We start from the raw sequence: 27,988 nt of genomic DNA, 5'->3' as shown, positions 1-27,988 counted from the left end.
GCCACCTGCCTCCCCAGCCTCGAGGACACCCACACTCACCCATCTTTCCTCTTCGCCTTGTAGACGTGCCCGTAAGTGCCTCGACCAACTTTGCAGCCCTCGTATTCAAACAGGTCCTCGACCCGCTCCCGCTCGCTGCTCAGCTTCACTTTAAAGTCATAGTCCATTGTCACAGCCTCCCGGGTCGGGGTGCCGGGGCGCGGGGCCGAGGCCCGCCGTGGGCACCGGGCCGCGCGGCAGCAGCCGCAGCAGCCCCCGAGCTAGAGCGGCCGGCCGCAGCACCGGCCCGCCTCACGCGGCGACGGCAGGGGGCCCCGCGCGGGCGCCCGGGACATCCAGGGGAGCGCCGGGCGGTCCCCGCGGGCGCGCGGCTGCAGGGACGCGCTGGCGGGTGGGGGGGAGGCGGGGAGCGGCGTCCGCCCTTGTCCCCGCGCTCCCGGGGCGCCGGCTCGGGATGGCCGCGCGTGCCGCTGCGGGTGCGGCGCGGGGCGGCCACGGCCGGCTCCGCTGCTCGCCCACGCGCGTCCGCGCCTCGCCGTCGTCCACACGCGCTCACGCGCACTCAGGCTGCCATCTGCCCGACACCCCAGCGACGCCACACACACAACAGCCGGCAGCTCCTCCGAGTGAGGAGGAGGAGGAGGACGACGACGAGGAGGAGGGGGAAGGAGGAGGAGGAGAGGGGGGGTGGGGGCGCCGTGCGGGCGCGGAACACGGCAGCCGCTGTCGTAAAAGCGTCGCGAAGCCTCGCGCTGCCCCCGCCCCCACCTGTGAGCGGCTGGGGAGGTAGCAGCCGCCTCTCCTGACGCCGGCACGCTAGAGCGCCTCGCTCAGCCGCCGCGCGAGCTGCTGACAGGCTCACCACGTGGACCAACCCGGTCGGCGGCGCGGCCAGAAACGACAAGGCTCATTTGCACCGGTGGCTGCCGTGCCGCCTCCACCATGACGCCGCGAGTGCAGAGCGTTGCATGATGGGATTGGTAGTCCATCACGCAACGAGTTTCGGCTGCGTGGAGATTATTTTCCCCAAAGCCATGTCTCTGCAGTCTGACTTAGCCCATATAAGCTTAGCATTAAACACTCGTTACTGAGAGGCTTGTTTTGGAGTTAAATTACTGTTCCCTTCACCCCCAAGCCTTCAAGTTTTTTTTCTATTATAGCCTCTACCTGTCTCTAAATACCACAATAAACTACGTAATTGTATTTACGGTTTCTCTTCTTTCATCTAACTGCATATTTCATGAAGTTCTCGGGGCTTGCAGGTGCCGGGCAAGTACCATTATACTTCCAGCCATTTTTCCAAGTTATTTTCGCTTCAGTGAAGACTGAACTCTGCTGACACAAAAATACAATTATTACTTTGACGAGAATAAGATTTTATTCTACAGCCAAATATGGGTGATCACGGCTTAGAGACACAGATTTCAAGTTACCACGAATTCCAACTTGATAACAATTTAATTACGTTTTTATACCAAGAGAACAAATTTAGTGAAGGAGGCTGAGGAGCCGGCTAGATTGATAAAAACGCTTGCCACATGGCATAATTTGATTTCTGTTGCTGTGATAAAACACCGTGTCCACATACAACCTGAGGAGGAAAGGGTTTCTATAAACTTCCAGGTAACTGTCTGTCATCAAGAAGCCAAGTCACCTTTGCTTTTTAAAAAAATATCTGTAAGTCATACACGTTTATGTGTGCCTGTAATACCAAAGCTAGGGAGCGGCAAGATGACCAGTTAGTTTTGCTGACATGGTTTGCTCAAGGTTCCATGAAAGACATCAACTGCTAGCCTCCAGACACAGACGTGCACACATACATGCATACACAAGAACACTTACACACACACACACACACACACACACACACACACACACACACAGAGGCAGGCAGATACATCGGTGGGACCATCACGTAGGCTGATGGTATAAGAAGCAAGCCCGTGCCAGCTATGGGCCTTAAATGCGCTCTAATGGCAACTCTTAGCTTGTGGGTTGGTGGGATAATGGTCTGTTTATGTGCTCTTGGGAAATTTAACCAATATGTAGCTGTTAGGTCACAAACATAGCCTCTTAGGTGGCTGAAATAGCCCAAGATCATTTGTCTTCCACTCTGTGGCATCCCAGCTTTCTACAGCTGTGGAAGTGTTTTGTTTTTCTTTTCATTTGTTTTTATGTACATTGGTGTCTTGTCTGCATGTGTGTCTGTGTGAGGGTGTCGGATCCCTTGGAATAGAAGTTATAGACAGTTGTGAGCTGCCATGTGGGTGCTTCGGGGGTTTGAACCCTGGGGTCCTCAAGAAGAGCAGTCAGTGCTCTTAACCTCTGAGCCACGTCTCCAGCTTCCCGCAGTCTTTTTGTTTTCCGGACAGGCTTTCTCCGTGTAGCCCTGGCTGTCTTGGACTCGCTTCGTAGACCAGCCTGGCCTCGAACTCACAATGATCTGCCTGCCTCTGCCTCCCCAGTGCTGGGATTAAAGGCTTGAGCCACCACCACCCAGTTTAATCAATCTCTCCTGTAGAATGTTTTGAAGTGCAGATTTATTTTCTGGGAATTTCAGTTTACAGCTCCCTCTATTGGCCAAGCATCAGATCTTTGTGACTATAGAGGTCAAATGTGTGATGTGCTCATCCCAGGGACGGTAAGGATGAGAACGAGTAGGCAAGCCAGGGCTCAGAAATGAGAAGCAGTCGGTAAAGCCCGTTAAGGAAAAGCAAAAAGACCTGGGTCCAATCAAAGCACATCTGTGAGTTATAAGGATCCGAGCTTGATTTTCTTCCTCTCCCCCCCCCCGCCCACTCCCCGCCCCCATCCCCACATCTGACATAACACGTGAACTACAATAGGGACGTTATATATACAACTGAAACACGCCAGAAGGGCACTAGCGAGATGGGTCAGTGGTTAGTGGCATTTACTGCTCTTACAGAGCACCCAGGTTTAGTTCCCGGCACCCACATGATATCTCACAACTGCTTACCCTGTAGGTCCAGGGGGAACCAGCACCCTTCTGGCTTCTATGTGCACAGACAAACATGGTATACTTTCGTACATGCAGGCAAAGCACTCACATAAAAAATGGAAAAAACAATTTTTTAAATTTATTTATTTATTTTTGGTTTGGTTTGGTTTGGTTTTTTTGAGACAAGGTTTCTCTGTATAGTCTTGGCCATTCTGGACTCATTTGGTAGACCAGGTTGGCCTTGAACTCAGAGATCTGCCTGCCTCTGCCAGTACTAAAGGTGTGTGCCACCTCGCCCAGTGAAAAAAATCTTTTTAAACAATAATCAAGACTACAGTATGGCTCAAAGAAGTAAATGTGACAGAGAGGAAATGGAGGCGTTTTCACCAGCCACAACTCATAATTTTAAACTAGATGGAGTTTACAGCAATTTTCACTCCATGAAATGTTTCGTTTGATGTTTAGAATTTTTAAAAGTATTATCTTGTTTTGTTTTGTTTAGTTTTTCAAGATAGTGTTTCTCTGTGTAGCCTTGGCTGTCCTGGACTCGATTTTAGACCAGGCTGGCCTTGAACTCACAGAGATCAACCTGCCTCTGCCTCCCGAGTACTGGGATTAAAGGCTTGTGCCACCATGCCAGGCTTAAATTATTTTTAATTGACAAAGTCGCTCTAATTGTTCTTTTCCTGGGACCTCACTGAGGGAAGGCTCTGTAGCTAATTATGACTCACCAGCGATCGTGTTTACATGCTCCCTGTAATAGTGTATGGCTCACACCAATGGAGAAAGCTGACACAAATCTTACTTAATTTTCAGAGGATGCTTCATTCATAAGGAGGCCATAGATGTTTTCCAAAAGATAGATCCCAAGTTTACACGAATCAGAGTGTCTCAAGCAAAGAAACTAGAAGCTTTAGCAAATTTTGACAGTGTTACTTGTTTATTTAACTACAGACCAAAGACCAGAGGCCCAGTGAGAATTTGGTACACTCGGCCATATTTAATGCATAGTTGTATTTGTCAATTCAAGTGAGTTTTACAATTGTTGTGTAAGTTAGTGTGAATGTCCCATTATTTTCAGAGGCTATTTCTATTGCTAGCCAACGCGTGAAGGCTTCTGCCCTTGGGGAAACATGCAGACAGTATCTGGATAAAATCTAAACTAGTTCAGTGGCTCTTTCAGCAAAAAATAAAATAACACATAAAAACATTGCTCTCAAAGTCAGCTTTTCTGTGTTCCTAGGAATTGATCAATGTTTTTAAGAAAACCTTGTTGTAAATAGAGAATCAGGAACCAATTTTATACCAGGATACTCAATTTTGACCTTTAAAAAAATTTTTTTTCCAAGATGCAATCTCACTATTTTATGTTTTATGGGTGTTTTGCCTGCTTGTATGTCTGTGTGCCGCATGCATGCCTGGTGCCCATTGAGGCCAGATGAGAGCATCTGATCCCCTCCCAAAACTGGAGTTACAGATGGGTGTGAGCCACCCATGTGGGTGCTGGGAATTGAGCGTGGGCCCTCTGGAAAGGCAGCCTGAGTCCTCAAATGCTGAGCCATCTCTCCAGCCCTAGGCAGTACTTTTTAGTGGACCAGAGACAAAAGTTGGTACCTTTATACCTTCCACGTGTAATAAAGGTCTAGACAAAGGGATAGGAATAAAGGAGAAACTTGTTAGGTAGGAATACGTGGATGTGGGTGATGGTTACTTGTGGCTGTTAGCTTGACATTGTCTATAATGCAACGTCCTAGGCTTTAGAGTCACTGAGGAGCCTGTCTATGGGAGATTGTCCAGGGGAGGTTACCTGAGGAGCGAAGACCCATCCTACATGTGGGCAGTACATTCCATAAGGTGGAACCTGGGATGGCACGAGAAGGAGAAACCTGGGTGAGTATAACCTTTTATTTCCCTCTTCTTTGCTTTCTCCTTTCAACGGGGTCTCCTTATACAGTCCTGGCTGGCCTGGGAACCCATGATATAGACCAGGTTGGCCTTGAACTCACTGAGACTTCCCTGCCTCTATCTTTGGGAGAGCTGGGGTTAAAGGTGTGAGCCACCATACATAGCTCCTTCTCCTTTCTGACTGCAGACGCAATGTGACCAGCTACCTCAAGCTCCGGCCACCCCAACTTTCCCACCTTGCTGGACTGTACCCAGGTGCTGTGAATTGAACTAAAGCATCAAGGTGTCTGATTACAACAGGCCAACAACTGCTGCAGGAGATTGGTACCTGACGTGGAGGTGGTGGTGTGACCGCGCGGGTTCCTAGGCCTTTAGCACTGGTTGGCAGGAGGAATGTGGGAGAGTTTGGGACTGTGGGCTAGAAGAGACCTTGATTATGGGATCAGGGTTAAAAGGGTCATCCTGGTGGAAATGTGGAAGACATGAGCTCTAGCCTGTGAGGCATCAGAGGGGGACAAGAGCTGTCAGAAAATGGGATAGGGATGGGCCAGCTAAGGATCTGGGTGCATTCTGTCAGTGCCCTGGGAACATGAGTGATGCTGAAGCCAGAGGTGTACACACACACACACACACACACACACACACACACACACACACACTCCACATACATGCCACTCATACATACCCTGGCAAACACCACAGGAACACACACACACACACACACACACACACACACACACACACACGAGAGAGAGAGAGAGAGAGAGAGAGATACTCTATAGAGACCAGTCTTTAGAAACACAATTTTTCTCCTCCTCTTCCTCCTTCTCCTCTTCCTCCTTCTCCTCTTCCTCTTCTTCCTCCTCCTCCTCTTCCTCCTCCTCATCCTCCTCCTCCTCCTCCTCCTCTTCTTCTTCTTCTTCTTTCAGTTTTTTTTAAGACAGGAGTTCCCTGTATAATAGCCCTGGCTGTCCTGGACTCGGACTCACTCTGTAGACTAGGCTAGCCTTGAACTCATGAAGAGCCACCTGCCTCTGTCTCCCCAGTGCTAGGATTACAGGTGTGCACCCCCCAGTGAAATTTTCTGTTGATTTTTTTGGGGGGGGGTGTTCTCTGTGTAGCCCTAGCTGTCCTGGACTCACTTTGTAGACCAGGCTTGTCTCGAACTCACAGCGATTCGCCTGCCTCTGCCTCCCGAGTGCGGGGATTAAAGGCATGCGCCACCACCGCCCGGCTCCTATTGATTTTTAATAACTCCTTCTAACTTCAATGTAGTGAATTCATCATTTGTTAAATACCAATTTCATCACATTCCCTTCTTTCTTTTCTTTTCCTTTTTTTCTTTTTCTTTTTATTTTTACAATGTATACAATGTTCTGCCTGCCTGCCAAAAGAGGGAAACAGATCTCATTATAGATGGCTGTGAGCCACCATGTGGTTTCTAGGAATTGAACTCAGGACCTTTGGAAGAGCAGCCAGTGCCCTTAACCACTGAGCCATCATCTCTCCAGCCCCTCATCACTTCTTTCCTACAGATTTTTAAATTCTCTTGTCTAGTATTTCTAGTTTAGCATCCTCTTGTTCTCTCTCTCTCTCTCTCTCTCTCTCTCTCTCTCTCTCTCTCTCGTCTCTGTCTCCCCAGTGTACCTACAAACAATTTACAATCAAATGTTTTCCGTGAAGAGAAGCATAAAGCCAGGTTATCTTTAGATTTCCCCATTTTCCAAATACATGTAAAGTTAAACTAACACAATTATCAAACAAAAAACCAGCTGGAGTACCACATGGCAGCTTTTCTCCAAACATTTCCTCCTTCCGTGAATCAGACATGGGAGCAGTGGCAGAAAGCAAACGAACGAACCAAATGTCCTGAAAGCAAACAAACTGAGCAGCCAGATGACTTAAAACAAACAAAATGCTCCCTAAGCAAACTAAGAAAATAATAAAGTAGCCAACCAAATATGATCTTTACAACCAGCTCAGAATAAACCAAACCAAAGGAGCCCCAAGCCCCAGAGACAACTCACTAGCATTCAGCTGAGAAGTCAGCACCAGACAGTTGGCACAAGTGGTCCATCCTGGCACCCACCCACCCAGTGACTCCTCCAATGAAAGCGGATGATCCTGGGGGCTCCACATTCAGCCACCAAAACTCCTTAATGCAAAAAAAAAAAAAAAAAAAAAAAAAAAAACCCAGCTCTTGCCTCAGAAAAAAATAAGAGATCGTTTGTCCCAGAGGCAAGCATGAATGATCACAGCTTGGAAGACAAATATAGGTTACTCCAAATACCATGCTCCATGAGGGTAACAGATTCATGATGCCTTTATAGTAACAGAAAAAATAAAATAAAATCAAGATACTTTAAAAATACCTTGGTGGATAACCCAGGCATGGTGATACATGCCTTTAATCTCAGCACTTGCGAGGCAGAGACAGGTGGATCTCTGAGTTTGAGGCCAGCCTGGTCGATAAAGCCAGTTCCAGGACAGCTAGGGCTGTTACACAGAGAAATCCTGCCTGTAGAGGAAGTAAGTTCCTTGGTGGAAACAGGCAAGTAGATTACAGAAAATCAGGGAGGTGTCTGCTACAGGGCTCAGATGCTGTCTGCATACACTATTCATCTATGAGTTGGTGGAAGCTAGGGTACTTTTTGTACATTCCAAAAGACCTACCCTACTAGTCACAACGATTTTAGGTCACACACAAAAACGGGCAATAAGTGGCTACTGGAGATCAGGGGGAGATATCCCAGGATAATTTGGCTTCTACCAGTAGCACAATCATGGAACTTTAAATCAGTCAATCTGCCTTGTAGAATGTTTAACATAGGTGCAGCCCCTCCCTATGCCCTCCCCCCCCCCCCCCCCACCCCCGCCATGCCCAGTGGGTGGAACTTCAGTTCACAAGACCTATTTCCAGTATTAGAGAGAAATGACAGGGACTTCAATGTAAGACGGAAGACTACAGAATTGGCTTTATGTGTGCCTGTGAAGGACAGAGTCAGAATAAGGAAAAAAAAAAAAATGACGATATCCCAAATTGAGATGTATAGGGAAAGCTTTAGAAATGTATGATGGGAAAGGATACTGAAAAAGACAAACCAGCAACGGGCTACGCAGAGAAGTGAGCCTAACACTGCCTCGGCCGTGTAGCTCCCTAATGAAATTGGGGGTGAGACTCCAAAGCTGCTCCAAGAAGATAAGAGCCAAGTCAGTCAGTCTGGTCCTTGGAACAATAACAGAAAAGGGAAAAATAAACTGGGCGGTGGTGGGGCACGACTTTAATCCCAGCACTCGGGAGGCAGAGGCAGGCAGATGGCTGTGAGTTCGAGGCCAGCCTGGTCTACAAAGTGAGTGCAGGACAGCCAAGGCTACACAGAGAAACCTTGTCTTGAAAAACCAAGAAAAAAGAAAAAAAGGGGGGGGAGGGGAATAGACCCTTTGGATCAATATTAAAAGGGAGGGAAAGAAATCACCAGGCGGGGAACCATAAAACCAAATAAAAACTCAACGCACTTTAAAGCCGGTGGTCTACCCAACTGGGAGCACTTTTCTACAGGAGAAAGAACACTTCAACACTTGCCAATAAACCTCACTTTAATGTTTGCCTTTCTCCCTCTTTTAAGTATTTAATTGAAGGAGAAAAAGACCCCACCTGGTAGCCAGTACCCCCTTCTACACTGGCAAACATTAAGGCAATCGTCCCCAAACATGGGAGCCCATTCCTGGGCAAGGGCAGGAAGCTCATCAGCTAAAGGCCCTGCCTGGGCTATATGAGACCACGTCTCAAGACGAAACAAATTCATGCAACAACGGAATAAGGGAGGAAAAAATTACGAGTCACAGGAGTAACGCTCGTCTTCATCTGTGATTAAGCCATTTGGCAGATGGGGGTGTCAGGAAAGGGCCCTACCAGGACCGTAAGGTTAGGTAACTTTGGTGTCGCGTAACGAAAAAAAGGAAGTAGGGAGGAGGTGACAACAATGGTTAATAATGGGATTTTGAAATGCTTTCCCATCACAAGTACATTTCGTTTCCGTGTTCCAGTGAACTAACACAAGTGAAATGCTCAAACTGGGTAGTTACACCGGGCGGAGAAGAGCGAAGAACAGTTTGGGCAGGTCTGCTTTTCGCCAGACTTCGTCAAAGGGTTCTTGAGTATGAAAAGAGGAGCTGGCATTTCCAAAGCTTGGAGTGGGAGCCACCGAGAGCGCTGTGAGCCTAGCCAGCAGCCCGAGGCAGCTGACCCTGCGCACTGCAGCAGCGGAACTCCGGCGCCTCGGCTCGGCTTCCGGCGGGCGCCGTTTACAGACGCACCGGCGAGCCTCCGCGCGACGGTGGCGTGCCTTAGTTCTCCTATGCCCGTGAGACAAGGCCCGACACCGGACGCTCTTCTCTCCTGGGTTTCTCTCCGGCGGGTCGGCCCCAAGCAGCGGCAGAGATTCTGAGCTTCACGCCTCAGCGCAAGATTAGAGGGCGTAGCGGCCCTCGAAGGCTCGGCGGCAGAGCCTTCCGCCTCCTCACCTCCAGGGAGAGGACAACCGCGGGTCACCCCGCTGGAGGTGGGGGTCGGGGGGTGGGGGGAGGGGAGGGGACGCTATTTGGTAAACGGGGAAGGGTCATCTTGTTGGTCTCGGTAGTACTTCCGGGAGACTCCTCGGAAAGCAGGACATGCTAGGGGGTGGCGGGGTGGGGGTGAAGGGGCGCGCTTACCTTTATCCGATTGGATAACTGCTTTGAGCTTTTCCAGTTGCTCGTTGGCCCCAAAGCCAATCTAGGTCGCAGGGGCAGCGGTACACGAGGCTAGATTGAAGGGAGGAGATTGGTTGGGTTCCCGAGTCCAGTTTGTATACCGGCGTGGGGCTTCCTCCCACCCCCACCCCGGGACCTCGATTACCACGGTAAGGAAAAGAACCGGTTGCGGGGGGGGGGTGCGGGGGGGGGCGGTGGACAAGAAAGTGAATGTTTAGAAGTGAACTAATTTCCTCCCCTAACCCAGCCACGCCCTGATGGGAACGTGGTAGAAAGGCCTTTGAGAAAGGAGGAGGCGCAGGCCTTGGAGCAGTGACACTGTAGGAGGAGAGGCCTTCTTCTGGGAGGTTTTTGTTATCTGATTGTATATGAGGCTCTAATTTCCTAGATAAGCTTATACTACTAGAAGCTTCTGGAGAATTTAGCTTGAGCTTTGCAGAGGAGTTGGGAGCCCAGCAGCAGCTGTTCCTGGGCTTTCAGAGAGGCTGTTTACTGAATAATTCAACTTTTCTCTTTATTAATTCAGATGAGCAGCTCTCAAAAAAGGCACAAACAACAGAAGAATGGACACAGTCTCATATGTTAAAACAATGTTAAAAGGAAAATAAGGTATTCATTTTGAATAATTTCTAAGAAGCTTGGCTAGGTTTTTGTTTTTGTCAGGTTTCTACTCCCCTTTCCCTTCGAGACAGGGTTTCTCTGTGTAGCCCTGGCTATCCCGGAACTCTCTCTGTAGACCAGGCTGGCCTCGAACTCAGAGATCCGCCTGCCTCTGCTGGGATTAAGGGCGTGCACCACCACGCTGACCAATTTCTACTTTTCAAAACATGTATTTTTTAAAAAATCATGTTATAGCTGGGTGTGGTGGCACACACCTTTAATCCCAGCATTTGGGAGGCAGAGGCAGGCAGATCTGTGAGTCTGAGGCCAGCCTGGTCTACAAAAGCTTGTCCAGGACAGCCAAGGCTACACAGAGAAACCCTGTCTCAAAAAACCTAAAAAACAAACAAACCAAAACAAACTTGTTACACTGTGGCCACTACATATGCTTCTTGCCAATTATGGTCCTGATTACCTTGTAAGTGGAAAACCTTTCGTTTTTGATGCTATTAATTTTTTTCTTTCTTTTTTGTCTTTTTGTTTTTGTTTTCGAGACAGGGTGTGTGTCAGTGTGTCTGCAGCCCTGGCTGTCCTAGAACTCACTCTATAGACCAGGCTGGCTTGGTCTTTCTTCTGAGTGCTGGGAATGAAGGCATGTGCTGTCACACCTAGCTAGCGTTGCATTGTAAAATTAGTTTGTTGTTCTGATTTGTTAGTTTTACTTGGGTTTTTGTTTTATTTGGGTCTTTTGGAGACAGGGTTTCTTTGCAGACCAGGCTGGCCTTGAGCTCCTTGTTCCCCTGCTTCCAGGTCCTGGGCCCCCACCTGCCTGCGCTAGTTTATTTATTTATATTTTAAAGGTCAGATGCACCTGTCAGATTTTACAGTGAAGACCTCAGACACGAACAGCTAATAGGACAAGGCTAGCACTTTACCTAATGCTTAAGAAGTCATCACTGAGCCAGACACAGTTCACACAGTTGTCGTATCTGAGTGTCAGATTGATGATCTTTTAAATTTTTTTCTATGTCTCTCAAAAGGCCTTCATCTTGTTAAAATTTTAGGCTTGAATTTTGCATGTTCTTTACTTACTATCCAAAGGGCTCCTGTTCCAACCAGGGCAGTTAGCACATTTGGAGATGGTGCTGTACTGACCTCCTCCCAGGACAGAGCATTAGTATAATATGACCACTGTCATCTCGCTGCGCTTCTTAATTGTGACCACTGTGTCTGTTGAAGTCTCAGAGTTGATCTCTCTAAGACTGTGAAAGCCAACAGGAGACAATACGCCACGCATGGCTCTGAGGCTTGAGAGGGCACAGGAGAGCTCAGACTGTCTATATGAGGCACCGTTCTTCAGCCTGCAGTGCTTAGTCCCAGGAGTTTCTGATGGGGGGGTCTACAGTAAGTGCTGTCCTTGAGAGTAGATTTCCTACCTTGATCACTCTATCAGGGAAGGCAACACTGCTTCCTAAGTCTTAGAGTATCAGTTCAGTAAGTCTGTAAAGGCATTTACGAATTATAATTGAAGAGATTCTTAGTTGCGTACGTAGTGAGTTCCAGGCCAGAGAGGGCTTCATAGTAGGAGCTTACCTCAATAAACAAAAAGCCGGCTGTGTTGGCACACACCTTTAATCCCAGCACCCGGGAGGATCTCTCTGAGTTCCAGGCCAGCCTGGTCTACAGAGAGAGTTCCAGGACAGTCAGGGCTACACAGAGAAACCCTGTCTCACAAAACAAAAACGAAAAACGGCTCAGCTATGTTAGTCCATGACTACTGCATTGAATTTGTGTTTTTTTAAGTCTCAGCATGAATCCATCTAGACCTACGCTGGGTGGTAGTGGAGAAGAAGTCTCATTTCAAGAGAATGAGAGAAGATGGCAGCAAGAGCGGCTCCACAGAGAAGAAGCCTATTATCAGTTTATTAACGAGCTCAATGATGAAGATTACCGGCTAATGAGAGACCATAATCTTTTAGGCACCCCTGGTAAGAAATAGACACAGGGGGTTGGTTTGTTTTTCTTCTGTTATTGAAAGGAGGGATTTCAAAGAAAAGAGAGTATCTCCCTTTGTGAGTCTAAGAATTAGTCAGTATAACAAGATCACTGCCTTCTGTGTTTCACAAATACGTGAGAATACTGGATATGTGGCCATACACAGAGGCCGACCTTAAAAAGCTAACGTAGGGGCTGGGGAGATGGCTCAGAGGTTGAGGGCACTGGCTGTTCTTCCAAGGGTCCTGAGTTCAATTCCCAGCAACCACATGGTGGCTCACAACCATTTGTGGTGAGATTTGGTGCCCTCTTCTGCCAGACAGAACATTGTGTACATAATAAATAAATAAATCTTTAAAAAAAAAAAAGGTAGCGTATATATGCGTGAAATGTTCACACGTACAGTTCTCACCACCCTCCACTGCCGTGGCCATGGGCTTTAAACCGAGGGATGTTTTGTGCATGCTAGACAAGTGTTCTGCTGCACTCTAGCTCTACTCTCCTTCATAATGTTTGTACAAATAAAATGTTATTTTGAAACTTAATTCTTAGTAAGGTGTAACATTCAGTGAGATAATGACCACCCGAAAGTCCAGTGTAGTCTATACATTCATTTCCATGTGTGCATGCGCACATATGCATGCGCGCGCGCGCATCTGTATATTTATATGTTGGTGGCTCATATAAAATATTGGGGTAGAATTCAAGCACCAAGATTTGAACATTTCCTAAAACTGCTTCCTTTTTGGCTCTTTTTTTTTTTTTTTTTTTTAATGCACATAAAGCTTATCCTTTTCTTGTTGTTGTTTTTAAATTTTGTTACATTTTTCTGTGTGTCGTGGGGATGTGTGTGGAGGAGGGGTTGTGTATGTGAGCACACGTGTCTGAGGAGGCCAGAAGAGGCTGACAAATCCCAGCAGGTCCTTGGGTCTTCTGGAGCTGGCATTGAGAGTGGTTGTGAGCTACTCCATGTGGATGCCGGGAACTGCTGAGCCATCTCTCCAGCCCTAGCTTATAGGTTCTTACTGAGAGGTTTGTCTGTTTGTTTTTTTGTTTAGTTTTTTTTGTTTTTTTAAACCAAAATTATTCTAGTTTCAATCTCAATTTTAATGAAATATTAATAAATGAGCTATAACCACATTGATGTGTCTTTGTATCAAATATTATTAACTTCAGTTCATAGAGTGTGAAAATAACCGGGATTGTCTTCTGTGGGTTAAGATTTTTCAAAATGACTATTTACCTCGTGCGCGCGCGCGCGCACGCGCGCGCGCGTGTGTGTGTGTGTGTGTGTAGATGCCAAAGATCAACCATTAGGAATCTTTTCTCTACTTCCACTATGTAAGTCAGGTTGGCAGTAAGTGATTTACCCACTGAGCTATCTCACTGGCCCCCAGTTGCTAAAGTTTTGTATTTCGTAATTTCTCGTAAAACTTGGTAATTTAAATTTTTTCAATGAGTGCTCTTTGATTGTTTCAGGAGAAATGACATCAGAGGAGCTACAGCAGCGCTTAGATAGAGCGAAGGAACAACTGGCATCCCCGCCTGGCTCTGAGGGTGGGGCAAGGGATGGAGGTACTGTGGCCTCACTCTAAGCGGCATCCCCGCCTGGCTCTGAGGGTGGGGCAAGGGATGGAGGTACTGTGGCCTCACTCTAAGCGGCGTCCCCGCCTGGCTCGGAGGGTGGGACAAGGGATGGAGGTACTGTGGCCTTACTTTAAGCGGCAGGCTTGCCTTCTGCAGTAGAAGTGAACAGTCTTCTCTAGTAGACCTGTTGGCAGCACTCTACCGGTGTAGTGGGACCTTCATTAGGATAATGCGTGTTGCTAAGAGCAGTCTGGTTAGGGACGAGCGGGCAGAAGAATATACTGAGAAATGTTTCTCATACATAGTTTGTCTTCAGGAAGTTTATGTGAACAAAATATACATTGGCCCTTCCTCCAGCGTCCCTGAGACAAATCAGGGCCTGTGTGTGCTTGATAAGTGTTCTGCTGTTGAGCTCCCTCCCCTAGCCAGATAGCATTCTTTTTAACCTTAGCATATATATATACTACGTCTTTTTCTATGGATGTGACTTAAGAGACTGACCGTTAGGAAACTGGTTGCTGTTTTGTTGGTTTGCTTGTTATTTTATCAAGCAAACATGAAATCATTTTTTTTTTTTTTTTTTATGAAATCATATCTTGCAATAAGCAAGGTACTAATGAAAACCAATTCCAACTAATGGAAATTACAGAATTGAAGGCAAGCCCAACTTCCAGGCCCCTGTTTTGCCTCTGCCTCTTCCCCCAGAGACATTCCTTGGTAATTTTGTTAGCAGTCAGCTGGCTGGGCTTCTTTTGATTTACCTCCATAGGGACTGTGGTCGTTTCCAGCTTCACACAGATGCAGCTAACTTAAATTCAGAAAGTAAGATTTCTTAAGAAGTCACCTCCCAAAAAAAAAAAAAAAAAAAAAAGAAGTCACTTCCCCAAGCCTTCTGTCTCTAGTGTTCACCCCCTCTGCTTACATTTTACCTCCTTTAGGCTCTTTCTCTTCTCACCCTCCCATCTGCTCCTTTCCAGTCGCTTGGCTCTTAGGAACGAGAGGAAGTGTGGATCTACATCAGAGAGATCGGAGGCTCGGGAGTATGATTTACCTAGTTCTCTGGATAAATAGATTTTTTACTTCCTTCAAGTTTAGGACAGAGGCTTTCATTTCTTTTTTTATTTTGGTGTTTTGTTTTTGAGACAGGGTTTCTCTTATAGCCCTGGCTGTCCTGGACTTGCTTTGTAGACCAGGTTGTCATAGAAACTCATAGCAATCTGCCTGCCTCTGCCTCCCAAATGCTGAGATTACAGATGTGCGCCACTGCTGCCTGCCTATGAAGAAGGTTTATAAATTCTGTGTTTAGAACTGAGTGAGCCTAAGACCTCTGAGTTCATAAAATAAAAGCACAAGGAGAAGTAAAAGAAATGGTGGGAAGCTGGATTATCCCTTTAGTTACAAACACGCTTGGCTGTTAAGAAGGCAGCTTGGGTGTTTCAGATGTAGAAAAGTTTTCAAGAATTCAGATGTATAGGTAACCCATGACAAATAACACCTTGGCTGGGCATGGTGCTTGCACGCCTGTAATCCCAGCACTCGGGAGGCAGAGGCAGGTAGATCTGTGAGATTGAGGCCAGCCTGGTCTATAAAAGCGAGTCCAGGACAGCCAGGGCTACACAGAGAAACCCTGTCTTGAAAAGCCAAAAGGGACCCAATTGCCTTAGAGCAGACCATAGCCATCGTCAGTACTGTTTTTGTGTGTCTTGCTTTGCTATCAGAACAAACCTGGCTTCATGAAGAGGGCTTGGGAGTATCAGCTCCTCTCTGCCCGTGGAGTACGCTGACTAGTAAAGGCCTAGTAGAATCTGTATTGCGTTCCCCTGGCCCTGGCTGTGTGGGTTGGTTTGTTGGTTTTGTTTTAAATTTTGTTTAATTTTAATTGACTTTTAATTACTACTTCCAGCTTATTTCTAGTTATACATCAGTTCAAATTATTTGTTTTATCTTGGTTTCTTTGTGACCCATTCATTGCTCAGCATTGTGTTTAGTCTCCGTGGGTTTTGTACTTTGTGCATTTTTCTTTCTCTTAGTGTCTGGCTTTATGTTGTGATTCGGAGCCTGGCCTGTTCCTTCGGTGTCTGCCCAGTCACTAGGGCTGCTCTGTGTCCTCCTGTGGGCTCTACATGCAAAGTACCACAGTCCACTGGGAGGAAAATGTGCCCTTGAAGGCTTGCTGGAATGCGCCATAGATGCCTGTGGGGTCCATTTGGTTTACGTTGTTAGCTCCAGTGTCTGTCTGTCTGTCCTGTCTGGATGGCCTGCTTGTAGATAGCAGCGCATTATTGAGGCTCCCCATTATTACCGTCTTGGGTTAATCTGCACCTTTACACTTAACAATCTGTTTTATGAGGTTGGGTCCATCTGTGTTTGGTGCGTGTGTTTATAATTAGAGGGTAGATGAAAGAGTGTGATATGACCCTTGTTATCTCACCTGACTACTTTTGGTTTGAAATCTATTTGGCCAAATCTTAAACTAGCTACACACCTGCTTGTTTCCTTCTTGTGTCTGCTTGAAGTCCTTTCCCACCCTTTCACCCTAAGGGCATGTCTAGTTCTCTTGGTTAGGCACGTTTCTTGGAGGCAGCGTAAAGGTGGATCTTGTTTCCTAGTCTAGTCTCATTGGTGAACGGAGATCCATCCAGCTTTATTACTGGGAGATTATGTTAACTTTTGTCCTCTGATGAATTTTGATGTTAAACATCTTTTGATTAATTATCCTGGTGTCATTTATTTATCTCTTGTGTCCTGTGCAATGTGTGTGTCCTTCTCTTCAATCTGAACTATTCCTTCCAGTGTCCTGTGCATCGCTGGCTTAGTGGCCACAAATTGGTTTATTTTGTTTTTATCATGGGGCATTTTTCTTCATTTATATAAGAGTTTTTGCTGGGTATAATATTCTGGCATGTATGGCCTTTCAAAACATGGGTAATGCCTTCCCAAGACCTACTGGCTTGAGTGGTGTCTACCCAGTAGCCGGCTGTTACTGTGATGGCCCTGCTCTTTTGCAGCGTCAATACCCTACCCTCTGCTGTGTCACTTCTCTTCTGGCCTGGTCCTTTAAGGGCATCTCTCATGATTTGGAAAATTTTCTCCTGTGATTTTATTGAAAATGTTTTCTATTCTTTTGACTTGGAATTTTCTTTCTTTATGCCCTAATCTATAGATTCAGTTTTTTTTTTTTTTCACGGTGTCTTAAGATCGTACATGTTCTGTCCACACTTCTTCTTCTTTTTTTCTCATTTTCTTTGAGTAACCCAATTCCTCTACCCTGCCTTCAAGTCCTGATGTTGCTGTCTTTTCCAGGTGATCTATTCTGCTTGTGAGCCTTTGCACTGAGCTTTTCATTTCCAGCTTCATTCAGATGAGATTTTTCTGCCTTTTTCAGGTTCTGTTTCCTTGGTGTCTTTGTTTCATTTAGGTATGTGTGTGTGTTTTTTGGGGGCTTTTCCTTTATTCCTGCTGTCATCAAGTTCATTCTGTGTCCTTGCCCTCTTTGTACTCTACTCTTTTCTTTTTTCTTTTTGGTTTTTTGAGACAGGGTTTCTCTGTGTAGCCTTGGCTATCCTAGACTCACTTTGTAGACCAGGCTGGCCTCAAACTCACAGAGATCCTTCTGTCTCTGCCTCCCGAGTGCTGGGATTACAGGCATGCACCACCACACCCGGCTCCTCTTCAGATTCTTTGAGCTTTTAGATTGTGTTTAATTCCTCTTTTGACTTGTTCCTGAGATTTTGTCATAAGTGGTCCTCCTTGGGATCATTTCGCTGATGGAATTGCTAGGGGTTTTTGGAACAGACATAGTCTTGGTTTTTCTTACACAGTTTGCTTTTGCAGTGAGCGCTGGACATCTGGAGTTGGGTTGTTAAATGTGTCTTTCGCTGTGTGTTTTCAGTACCCAAGGCCAGAATCTCATGTAGGTCTGAGTACCCAGGGGAGATCTGAGGTAGTGGAGCAGAAGGGAAGAGGCTTCTCAGTTAATCTACCCTGGCCCAGCACCATGGATGGTGGTGGCTAGTGAGGCTCTCAGAGCAGGAGAAGTGGTGGAGCCAGGTTGAGGGGAGAAGTTGCCTTATCCAGTTGGGGCTACAGAGTAGGACAGCTGACCAAGGGGAGAGGTTGCGGTATGGAGTTCCCCACAAGTCTGGGCTGGACCTTGTGGACAAGGTCAGCTGGTAAAGGTTACTGAGTCTAGAAAGTAGACTTTTTCTTTAAGTGTGTGTGTGTGTGTGTGTGTGTGTGTGTAATTTGTGAAGGGCAGTTCTTTCACCATGTGGGTCCTGGGGACATCATTTACGCTTGGCAGCATGTCCCCTTACCCACTGAGCCAAAGCATAGACCCAGTATTTTAATTTCTGTAGTGTGTATATATTTCTAGAAAGTTTTTTTCCATTTTTCATTCATTAATGTAATGTAGATACTGTTTAATTCATCACCACTGTCTCTGCAGTGCTTTAATAAAGTTCTAAAGTCTTCGCATTATAGAAATTTACCTTAAGTTCATTTGACTTATTTTCCAGACCCTGCAAACCTTAGAGAAAATCCAGATGAAGATTCTCTGCTACGATGGCTGAACACTTTTCGGCGCACTGGAAATGTGACTCGAAGTGGACAGAACGGGAACCAAAGTTGGAGGGCTGTGAGTCGAACAAACCCAGATAGTGGAGAATTTGGGTTTAGCCTGGAGATCCACATAAATCCTGACAACAGAGGATCTGAAACTCATGGGGAGGGTCAGACGGACAGTCCTTTGTCGGGTGTCAGCAGAGCGCATAGGCAGCAAAGGTCACCTAGCCCTGTGGCTAGGCGAACGAGAAGCCAAACCTCTGTGAGTCCCAATGGCAGTGTCTCCCGCCGTCCAAGGGGTAGGCGTGGTGCAAGGGGGCAGGGCTCTGCACAAGGCCGGTTCTCAGAACTGGGAAGGTTTAGAAATGGAATCGGAGCATCACTTGGCATTCCCAGAGTTAGTGCCCCTCGCACTGGTGCCATCAACACCCGTATAAACCAGTCAGATGGCAATAACCTCAGGCAGAGCACACGGCAGCGGTTTGGAGCGGCACACATTTGGGAAAACGGGGCTAGAAGTAACGTTACAGTGAGGAACACAAACCAAAGACTAGAGCCAATAAGATTACGTCCGGCTTTAAGCAGTAGAAGCCGGTCCCCAGTTCAGAGACAGAATGCTACTGTTGATCATAATCCCCAAAGGCAGAGTAGATCGCTACAGCAAGCTGGTAGAAGCAGGTCTGGTAGGCAGAGAGGGGTAACTCGAGTCATCTTAGAACAAGGTCCAGAGCGCAGAGGTACTGACTATGCCCCACTGTCCAACTCGAGGCTTGTGTCAAGAATAACTGTAGAAGAAGGAGACTCCAGCAGGTCCTCAGCGGCCACCCAGCGCCATCCGGCAATCACACTAGACCTGCAAGTCAGGAGGATCCGTCCTGGAGAAACTAGAGACAGGGATAGCATTGCAAATAGAACCCGATCCAGGGCAGGGCTGGTGGAGAGTACAGTTGAAAGCAACAGTGGGGGCTTTCACAGAACTATATCTCACTTAGAGCGGTCAGGTGTCCGCACCTATGTGAGTACCATAACAGTTCCTCTTCGAAGGATTTCTGAGAATGAGGTGGTTGAGCCATCCTCTGTGGCCCTTCGGTCAATTTTAAGGCAGATCATGACTGGGTTTGGAGAGCTGAGTTCTCTAATGGAGGGGGAGGCTGAGTCAGAGAACCAGAGACATGGTCAGCGTTTACCAGAGCTCTACCTAGAGCTGGACAACGTAGCTGCAGTTAATGACAGCAGTCAGCAGGGTAGCAGTTCCTCACAAGCCGGGCGGGCCCGAGAAGACACTGCGGAAACGCTGGCTGGCCGTGAGCCTGCCGCAGCCCAGGCCCACAACAGTGGCAGCAGAAGCAGAAGGCAGTTAGGAAGGGCAGACAACGCGCTGGAGGCTGGAACGTTACCCATTCTGCGCCTTGCTCATTTCTTCTTACTGAATGAAGGCGATGATGATCCAATTCGTGGTTTAACCAAAGAGCAGATTGACAATCTTTCTACACGGAGCTATGAGCAAAGCGGGGCTGACAGTGAGTTAGGGAAAGTGTGCAGTGTGTGCATCAGCGGCTATGTGGCTGGGAACAAGCTCCGGCAGCTGCCGTGTCTGCACGAGTTCCACATTCACTGCATTGACCGCTGGCTGTCAGAGAACTGCACCTGTCCTGTCTGTCGGCGGCCAGTCTTAGAGTTTGGAGCTGTAAACAGTGGCTGAACTGAGCTCTGCTCAGTGCTGTCTGTATGTTACTGGAGCCTCATAGTCAAACACATTTCTTGAGTTACTTGTGATTAGGTAACCAAGATGAAAAACCTATCAGATTATAGTTTGCACTATTTTTTGTGTGCTTTTTAAAAAACTTGTTACAAAGAGGTTGTTTATATAAAATTTAAAATGCAGATGTTAAATTATCCAAAAGTAAAGAATAGTTAATGTTGCTAGAACCAAATAACCTTTAAAATGTTTTTATTTTGGTAATTTTGTCATGCTAAGCACTTTTGTACCTGCGCAACTGAGTATGTTAGGAATCTTGACTGTTTCTCTGAATACTGCAGTAGGCTTTGCTGGGACTTTTCAGTTTCAGCTCAGCGCTGTGTTTAGGCGCTACTGTCTAAGTCTTTGGTGACAGGCTGAACGTCTGCTAGATAGGCTTACTTGAAATGGTAACTCGTAGCACACTGTATGTGTGGGTGCAGGTATGTAACTATGGTGAACATGTCCAGGCTAAAAACTACAAGTTTGAGACTTCAGCTTCGGGGCTTAGACCACATACTGGCACAGTGTCAACACTGGCAAGACCATCTCGAAGAGGAAGTGAATTAAGAGACAGTTTTAAGTAGAGGCTGTTTACTGAAGCGTGTCTGACAATCTGACTTACTAGAACTAGCGATATGTAATAATGAACTCGGTATTTCTTTATTCATAAATGGAATGTGGAAAATTTTATGACAGATAGTTTAAGTTTGTCTTTCTGTGACTTTTTTTAGAAGTACAAACACTTCTTGGGGTTAGGTAGGGTTTACAGCATGCTTGATTTCTCAAATTTAGTTTTAAAATATAAAATACTTTAAAGTCTATTAAGTAGTGAAATGCATAGAAAGTATGTTAGTTTGGATGCCAAAAAGCTCCAAATAGAATGAAAGCCTTTAAAGAACACAGAGTTTATATAAACATAAAGTGTGCATTAAAGTCTATTTCTACCTGTAAACGTTAAAGACTGTGTGAACTCATTTCCCTCTGCTGTTCCACTGTGGCTTACTCACCTCCAGATACTTAGTCCACACTAGGTGGCAAGTGCGGTGGCAGAGTTCGCTAGGTGACAAGCAGACCAACTCCCTGTCTTCATGGAAAAGACATTTGCTCGTAAAAGGAACACATCAGTTTTTACTTCGATGTTTCCTTATGAATATATGACCCAGGTTTCATTGTGTGTGTGGTGTACCACTTGGGCAAACAGCAAGAAAATGTGTCCTGGGAGGTTTAGAAATGCCTCCATGTTCAGCTTTTCTCCTCGGTCAGTGGTTATGTCCACTGCAGACGGTTAGTTGTATGCCCAACAATAAATAACACAGGGCGTGCTCACCAAAGGGAAAGATCTCCATAAAAGTTAGGACTTTGGGTTAAATAACTTCTGCAGGCTCGTGGGGCATGGGCCCAGGAGGGTTGATCTGGGCCTGGTTTGAAGGCCTTTATGTATCACACTAATGAAGGAATTTTCATTTCATTGTGTAGCTGCTAGATGACATCAGCCTTGATTTTAAGGACAAGTGTCAGAGTAACAGAATGGAGAGACATGGAGCCAAAGAAACCAGAAAGCCAGCACTGTCTGGGCTGTGGGAGGGCCAGAGCGGAGTCCCGAGCACCCGTAAAAGCTGTGCGTGCCGCTGCACGTCTCTGTGCTTCTAGGGCTATGGGGACAGAGACAGACAGATGTCAGGGAGGGATCCACCTCAAAGTAAAGCACAGAGCAGCTGAGGAAGACACTTAGTTGACCTCTGGCCTCCAGATCATGGGCTCGAATGACACACAGAACCATAAAATCCAAACCAAAATACCATCATTTTGTCAGTTTACAGGCTAATGACAGTAGAGCTAAGAAGAAAGCATTCCTTCTTTCCCCCCAGAAAGACATTATTTGGTGTCTGAGGTGCGAACCAGTCAGCAGCTGAGTGGAGGGAGGACTGGTGACACACCAGATACAGGGATGCCAGTTTAGATACGTCCTTGGACAAAGTCTCATCATTCGCTCATGCATTCAGTGTCAGAATCCAACATCTGCCACTTGTGTGGAATGTTGCAAGTTTTGCCTCCTCTATCCCAATTATTTTGGAAAATTAGAACAAACAGGGAGAGTAGTGGTAAAAAGAAAGAAGTTGGGCAGCAGTGGCACACGCTTCTAATCCCAGCACTCGGGAGGCAGAAGCAGGCGGATCTCTGAGTTCAAGGCCAGACTGGTCTACAGAGTCCAGGACAGCCAAGGCCACACAGAAATGCAGTCTTGGAAAAAAACATACATAAATACATACAGTGGCAGGCGCTTACAAAAACAAAACAACAAAAACCCTGGTGTTGTGTTGGGCATAATTTTTGAAACAAGGTCTCCCTGTGGACTTAGACTGACTTTGTCTTCACAGTCCGCCTATATCAGCTTCCCAAGTGGTGGAACTGCAGGTATACCCCCGTCACCAACTCGACTTGAGTCAGCTTCAGGATGTGATGGCTTTAACAGCATTATCGGCTTCAGATAGGCACCTGAAGCACATCAGGATCACACCAAGGGGAAGTGATCAAAAAGCAGGCAACAGAGTCCATGGCAGAGACACCCCCTGCTCCTCTTACTAATTGGACACAAATGAAACCTGAGCTGCCCATCAGCTGCATAGGTCCAGTCCATGCATGGCCCTTGTTTGATGCTTCAGAGTACACAAGCCCCTCTGGGCCCTGGCTTGTTGGCTTTGTTGGTCTTGTGGACGGACTCCACACACACTCCTTGCCCCAACAGGGTTTCTCTATGTAGCCTTGGCTGTCCTCCATTTGCTTTGTAGGTCAAGTAGATGAGATTGGCCTTGAACTTGTTCGCCTGCCTGTCTCGCCTAGTGCTGGGATTACAGCATTGCCACTGTACCTGGCATAGACTTTGCATATGCCCTTAGTAGAAACAGAATACAATGGTGGTTGCAAGGATACAGTTGATGTTTACAAGATAAACAGAGTACACAGGATTGATGTCTAAGCCTAATTGTTAAGCCAAGCCTCTATGTGCTTGGCTGGTTTTTGGGATGTAGACACTTGGGTGTCCTGCATGCTTCACTGCCTGAGGGAGTGCCTTTGTGTCTCTGAACTGAAAGGCCCACAAGTGCCCCCGGAGCCATGGACTCTGACCTGAAAAACCCTTGACAAATGGCTCTGAAGGCACTAGACCAAGCCAACTTCATGACTTTCTGCACACACTAAGACAAATATTTAACATGAATCCATAATCCAAACATCCAAAGCTTCCATTTCCTTTTAAAGAGACATTTAATTTTTTATTTTTGTGTATATGAGTGTTCTGCCTGTGTGTGTGTGTGTGTGTGTGTGTGTGTGTGCGCGCGCGCGCATGCCTGGTGTTCGTAGAGGCCAGAGGAGGGCACTGGACTCCCAAGAACTGGAGTTACAGTCATAAGGGGCACGTCAGTCAAAACTAGTTGATCTAAGTCTTTGGCCTCTAGACCCCTTGTTCTCATAGAGAAAGAAAATTAATGGTAGTGGAAGTGGTGGTGGTGGTGGTGGTGATGATGGTGGTGGTGGTGATGATGGTGGTGGTGGTGGTGGTGGTTATGGTGGTGGTGGTGGTGATGATGGTGGTGGTGGTGGTGGTGGTGGTGGTGATGATGGTGGTGGTGGTGGTGGTGATGATGGTGGTGGTGGTGGTGGTGGTGGTGGTGGTGGTGGTGATGATGGTGGTGGTGGTGGTGGTGGTGGTGGTGGTGGTGGTGGTGGTCGTGGTGGTGGCGGTGATGGTAGTAGTAGTAAAAAATAAAATAAATAATAATAAAAACTTCTTTTCTATATTGATTAGGAATACAACCATGAGAAAATAATACTTAACATCTGTAAGTGATTTTTGTTTGTTTGTTCATTTGTTTGGTGTGGCAGGGTATTCTTGCCTGGGTTGTCCTAGAACTCAGTATGTAGACAAGGCTAGCCTCATAGTCACAGAGATCCACCTGCCTCTGCCTTTCAAGTGCTGGAATTAAAAGGACATACCATCCGCACCCAGTTGATTTGGGCTTCATAATTAACATAAGAACCTGCTTAAAGATAAATGTCTAGAGAGCAGGTGACGTCGTTGGATGGGTTGCCAACTGCAGTGAATGCTGGCCTATGCAACATCTAGAAACAGGAGAGAAGACAAGCATCCTGTAAGAGACATTGCCTGAACCTTTAGAGAGAGCACTCGCCCTGCATCACGTCTGAAGAGAATATATTAGTCAGGGTTCTCTAGGCTAACAGGACTTACAGAATGAACACATCTCTCTCTCCATATGCGTATGTGCCTGTATATTCATTGTACATATATAATAGATTCATAAAATTTACATTTGTAAAACCTTATTAGGTTTAATAAAGGTTTATTAAAGATAACTTAAAGGCTGCGGCTCAGCTAATGCAACAGTGGCTGCCTTTGAACAGAAAGTCCAAAATCTAGTAGTTGCTCAGTCCACAAGGCTGGACGTCTCAGCTGGTCTCCAGTAGACACTAGAATCCCGAAGAAGCAGGCTCTAATGACAGTGGAGGAATGGACTTGCTGGCAAGGCCAGCACAAGCAGACAGAGCAGAAGGTGTGGCTTCCTGTCTCCAGATCCAGAGTAAAGGCAGGCCTTTTCCCAGCTCAGAAGATCTGAATTAACAGTGTGTTTCTCTCCCTCAAAGACCTGAATTAGAAGTGGGTCTTCCTACTTGAAATTAAGCAGAAAAACCTCACAGGTGTGCCCTCCATTTTTGGATTTTAGTTAACGCAAGATGTAGTGGAGCTGGCAACCAAGAACAGCCATCACAGTAGTAATGGTAGTAAGTGCTGAGTTGAGTTAGCCACAGAGAATACTCTAGAGAAATACAGTACCTGACCACTGAAGTGAGATAAAGGTCAGCTTCTCTAAGGATGGAAGTGCCGAAGAACATCATAGCTGAGATGGTGCCCCCAGCTGTCTAGAGAAGAGAAAATGGCAGCTCAGAGTCAGTAGGACTGAGTTCTACTCCAGTGCCTACCTGCGGCCCATCTGTCCTGTTATACCAGACTCAGTGCTACACACGGTGTCCCCCCTCGTACATACTTACAGAGAAACACGATGGGCTGGGGTCGCTTAGGACACAGAACAGCTTGCCTCTGAGGGATTGTCTTGGTGTAGTTAGTGGATGTGGTGTGGGAAGACCAGTCTTAACTGTGGGTGGGGCCGGTCCTTGGGCTGATAGAAAGAGGAGGCTGAGATAAGCACCAGCACTCAGCTCTGTCCCTCCTGGCCACTCATGCCTCCTGCTGCCGTGGCCAGGACTTGGCCGCCATGATGGACTGTGGGTCAGAGCAAGCCGCTCCATAAGGTGTTCTGTTAGGTATTCTGTCACAGTGACAACACAAGTAACTAGACAAATGCCTTAGCTATTAGTTATGTAGGAGAGTTTTTCCTTCAAGGGAAAAAACTTAAATGATTTTTAATTGATTCTGGCTAACAAAACAAAACAGATGGGAAATGGTTGTGTGTTTTGTCCTGCAAATGTTTCACTGGTGGAGGAGTTTGCAGAAGTATACAGGGAATCTGTACTTAGCTTCTTCAACCAGAAAACACTTCAAAATTAAAGTCTCTTTTAGCAATGAGTAAACAGGATGCAAGACCTCATGAGGCCACATAAAGGGCCCAAGTGAACATGAACGAGACGCCAAACAACAAATCATAAGAAATTAACAGGGATGCAAAGATCACACTGCTGGAAACAAATGAATATACTTTTGAATTTTATATATATATATATATATTGGTTTTTCGAAATGGGGTTTCAATGTGTAGTCCTGGCTGTCCTGGACTCACTTTACAGACCAGGCTGTCCTCGAACTCAGAAAGATCTGCCTGCCTCCGCCTCCCAGGTGCTGGGATTAAAGGCGTGCGCCACCACACCTGGCTCTTGGGTGATATTTTTTTTTAATTGTAATATATACATTTATGCTATTACACATATATAAAATGAACTACATACAGCAAGAAGAACGGCAAAAACAATCGGGAAATATATATATATATATATATATATATATATAATATATTATATATATATATATATATATATTATACATTCTTAGTGTTATTTGTATATGGTAACCTTAAAAGCATCTTTCCTGTCTTGGTGGGTCTAAAATCCTGAATGTAAACATGTATCCTATCTCATCTCTATCACCTTAAAACATCTATCTAGGCCTAAACATATCCTAACTCCTAGACAACTAAGCTTAATTGTAAAACTAAACTATCTGGTCTTCAACCCCATCAGAGACTTTGAGAAGGAATAAGACTAATTACCTGAGTAAACAGGAAATGCAGGTAAGCAGCTTTCAAAGTGAAAAAAAAAGACAGAGACAGTTTGCTGCCTGAGCAGTCGCCCAAAACTATAACATTGGAGCATCATCTTCAGCCTTCTGGCCTAGTATATCTGACAGGCATCTTTGTGAGGCAGGAACTATTGAGGACTTGATTACCCTGTCTTGGTACAATTTGGCCTTCGACTCTGCCTGCATCCAAGCTTGCCCATTTTTAGGCAGATTTCTGTCCGTGACGAAATGACATTTTGTCCAGTGGCTGGTTCACTACAGTTGAAGCCATCTCCATAAGGAGGTTCTTTGTCATCTTCTTTGAGGTAGGCTGTGTGTTGCCAGGAGTTAACCTGTCTTATTGTCAAAGAATCTTTAAAATAGTTTAAAAAAAAAAAAAAAACCTTTAAGTGCCATATTCTGTAAGTCTCTGAGGTTTTTGAAGATCTTATCTACCTATTTTACGTTACCTATCTATGGAATCATGTCTATCTGTTAAACCTAGGATATATATTCTTGTAATATAAATAGAATAGTATTTAACATGACCATGATTTGATCAGCTAAACAATTAACCTGTATAATTTACTTATCCTAAACAGCCTTCAATAGCACTTTCAAAATATTGGAGGTAAACCTTGTATTCTACTTGAGTGGTATGGGTAACAATACCTCATATTAGAGTAGAAATATATATATAATGTATATGAAGAATAATCTTAAATTTGAATTCTATACCAATGTATCAAAATTAAACTTATTTTGTATCAGTATACAAAATTCTATACCAATGAATTAAAAATAACCTTGTGAGTAACAATTAAGGTCTGAAGTTGAGGGGTAGACTCAATCTGCTTTTTTCCCCCCTATCATCCCTATATATTTCTATATTCCCCCCCTTCTTCTATTTAGTCCCTATCTCCAAACCTAAGAAAGAAAAAGAAAACGACATCCCTGAGTCCAACCTCATTTTTCTCTCTGAATAAGATCAATAGTAACTTACAACCAACTCCCAATGAAAAGAAACATCTACAGCCCAGGAAAGCAACCAAAGACCTACCTAACCCCCCCCCCCTTAAATGAAATGGGCCATTGTTCTCTTAAGGTTGAATGATATTTTTTAAAAAGCAATTAAGTAGCCAGGTGTGATGGCACACACCTTTAATCCCAGCACTCAGGAAACAGAGGCAGGAGGATCGCTGTGAGTTTAAGGCCAGCCTGGTCTACAAAATGAGTTCAGGACAGCCAAGGCTACACAGAGAAACCCTTTCTCAAAAAAAAACAAAACAAAACAACTACAACAACAAAAGCAAAATAAGGTTTGGAAATTCTTAATGATGGATAATGACTAAAAATACAGAGTAAATACAGGTCATTCTGTGCCTATAATAGTAATAATAGGAATAGTTTTTGTCACAAGGCTAGCGTGGATGATGTTAGAAACCCGTGGGCCTGAATTATGAAGAATTATGAAGGAGAGCATGGTACATAGTCCCAGATGCTATTTACACAGGATAAATTGCAGGTGAAGCTGATGAACAAAATCCCACCACACTTACGTAGTGGCCATCCCCACTGC

The 27,988-nt window shown here is 45.8% G+C and overlaps 2 protein-coding genes across 7 annotated transcripts in view; one reads left to right on the top strand and one right to left on the bottom strand.

The window, feature by feature from the left end:
• Window positions 1-27,988, bottom strand: part of Cdk8 (cyclin dependent kinase 8) — a 571,315-nt gene that overhangs the window by 69,727 nt on the left and 473,600 nt on the right. For 4 of the 5 annotated variants that reach the window (XM_051162889.1, XM_051162890.1, XM_051162891.1 and 1 more), the window contains exon 1: window positions 40-234. The exons of the other annotated variant lie outside the window; for it this stretch is intronic. In XM_051162889.1, coding sequence (XP_051018846.1) covers window positions 40-167 — 128 coding nt within the window. In that variant the 5' untranslated portion in view covers window positions 168-234. Of the gene's footprint in view, window positions 1-39; window positions 235-27,988 lie in introns of those variants that run through there. 5 annotated transcript variants of the gene reach the window in all.
• Window positions 9,185-21,222, top strand: Rnf6 (ring finger protein 6). Of its 2 annotated transcripts, none has more exons than XM_051162876.1 (5): window positions 9,185-9,429; window positions 10,146-10,228; window positions 12,023-12,207; window positions 13,694-13,789; window positions 18,319-21,222. In XM_051162876.1, the coding sequence occupies exons 3-5, from the start codon at window positions 12,030-12,032 to the stop codon at window positions 20,064-20,066; spliced, it is 2,022 nt and encodes a 673-aa protein (XP_051018833.1). In that variant the 5' UTR covers window positions 9,185-9,429; window positions 10,146-10,228; window positions 12,023-12,029; the 3' UTR covers window positions 20,067-21,222. The 2 variants fall into 2 exon arrangements, with proteins under 2 accessions (XP_051018833.1, XP_051018834.1); XM_051162877.1 differs by lacking the exon at window positions 9,185-9,429 and adding an exon at window positions 9,685-9,768.

Source organism: Acomys russatus, chromosome 19 (assembly GCF_903995435.1).
Source record: "Acomys russatus chromosome 19, mAcoRus1.1, whole genome shotgun sequence".
NCBI classification, from domain to species: Eukaryota; Metazoa; Chordata; class Mammalia; order Rodentia; family Muridae; genus Acomys; species Acomys russatus.
This window is presented reverse-complemented; position numbering and strand designations above follow the sequence as displayed.

What these genes read in the sequence shown, in the direction of transcription:
- Rnf6 (XM_051162876.1), top strand. Translation starts at nt 12,030, where the DNA reads ATGAATCCATCTAGACCTACGCTGGGTGGTAGTGGAGAAGAAGTCTCA. An exon ending in TAATCTTTTAGGCACCCCTG is followed by an intron (nt 12,208 to 13,693) that starts GTAAGAAATAGA and finishes TGATTGTTTCAG; the next exon opens with GAGAAATGACATCAGAGGAG. An exon ending in GGGTGGGGCAAGGGATGGAG is followed by an intron (nt 13,790 to 18,318) that starts GTACTGTGGCCT and finishes CTTATTTTCCAG; the next exon opens with ACCCTGCAAACCTTAGAGAA.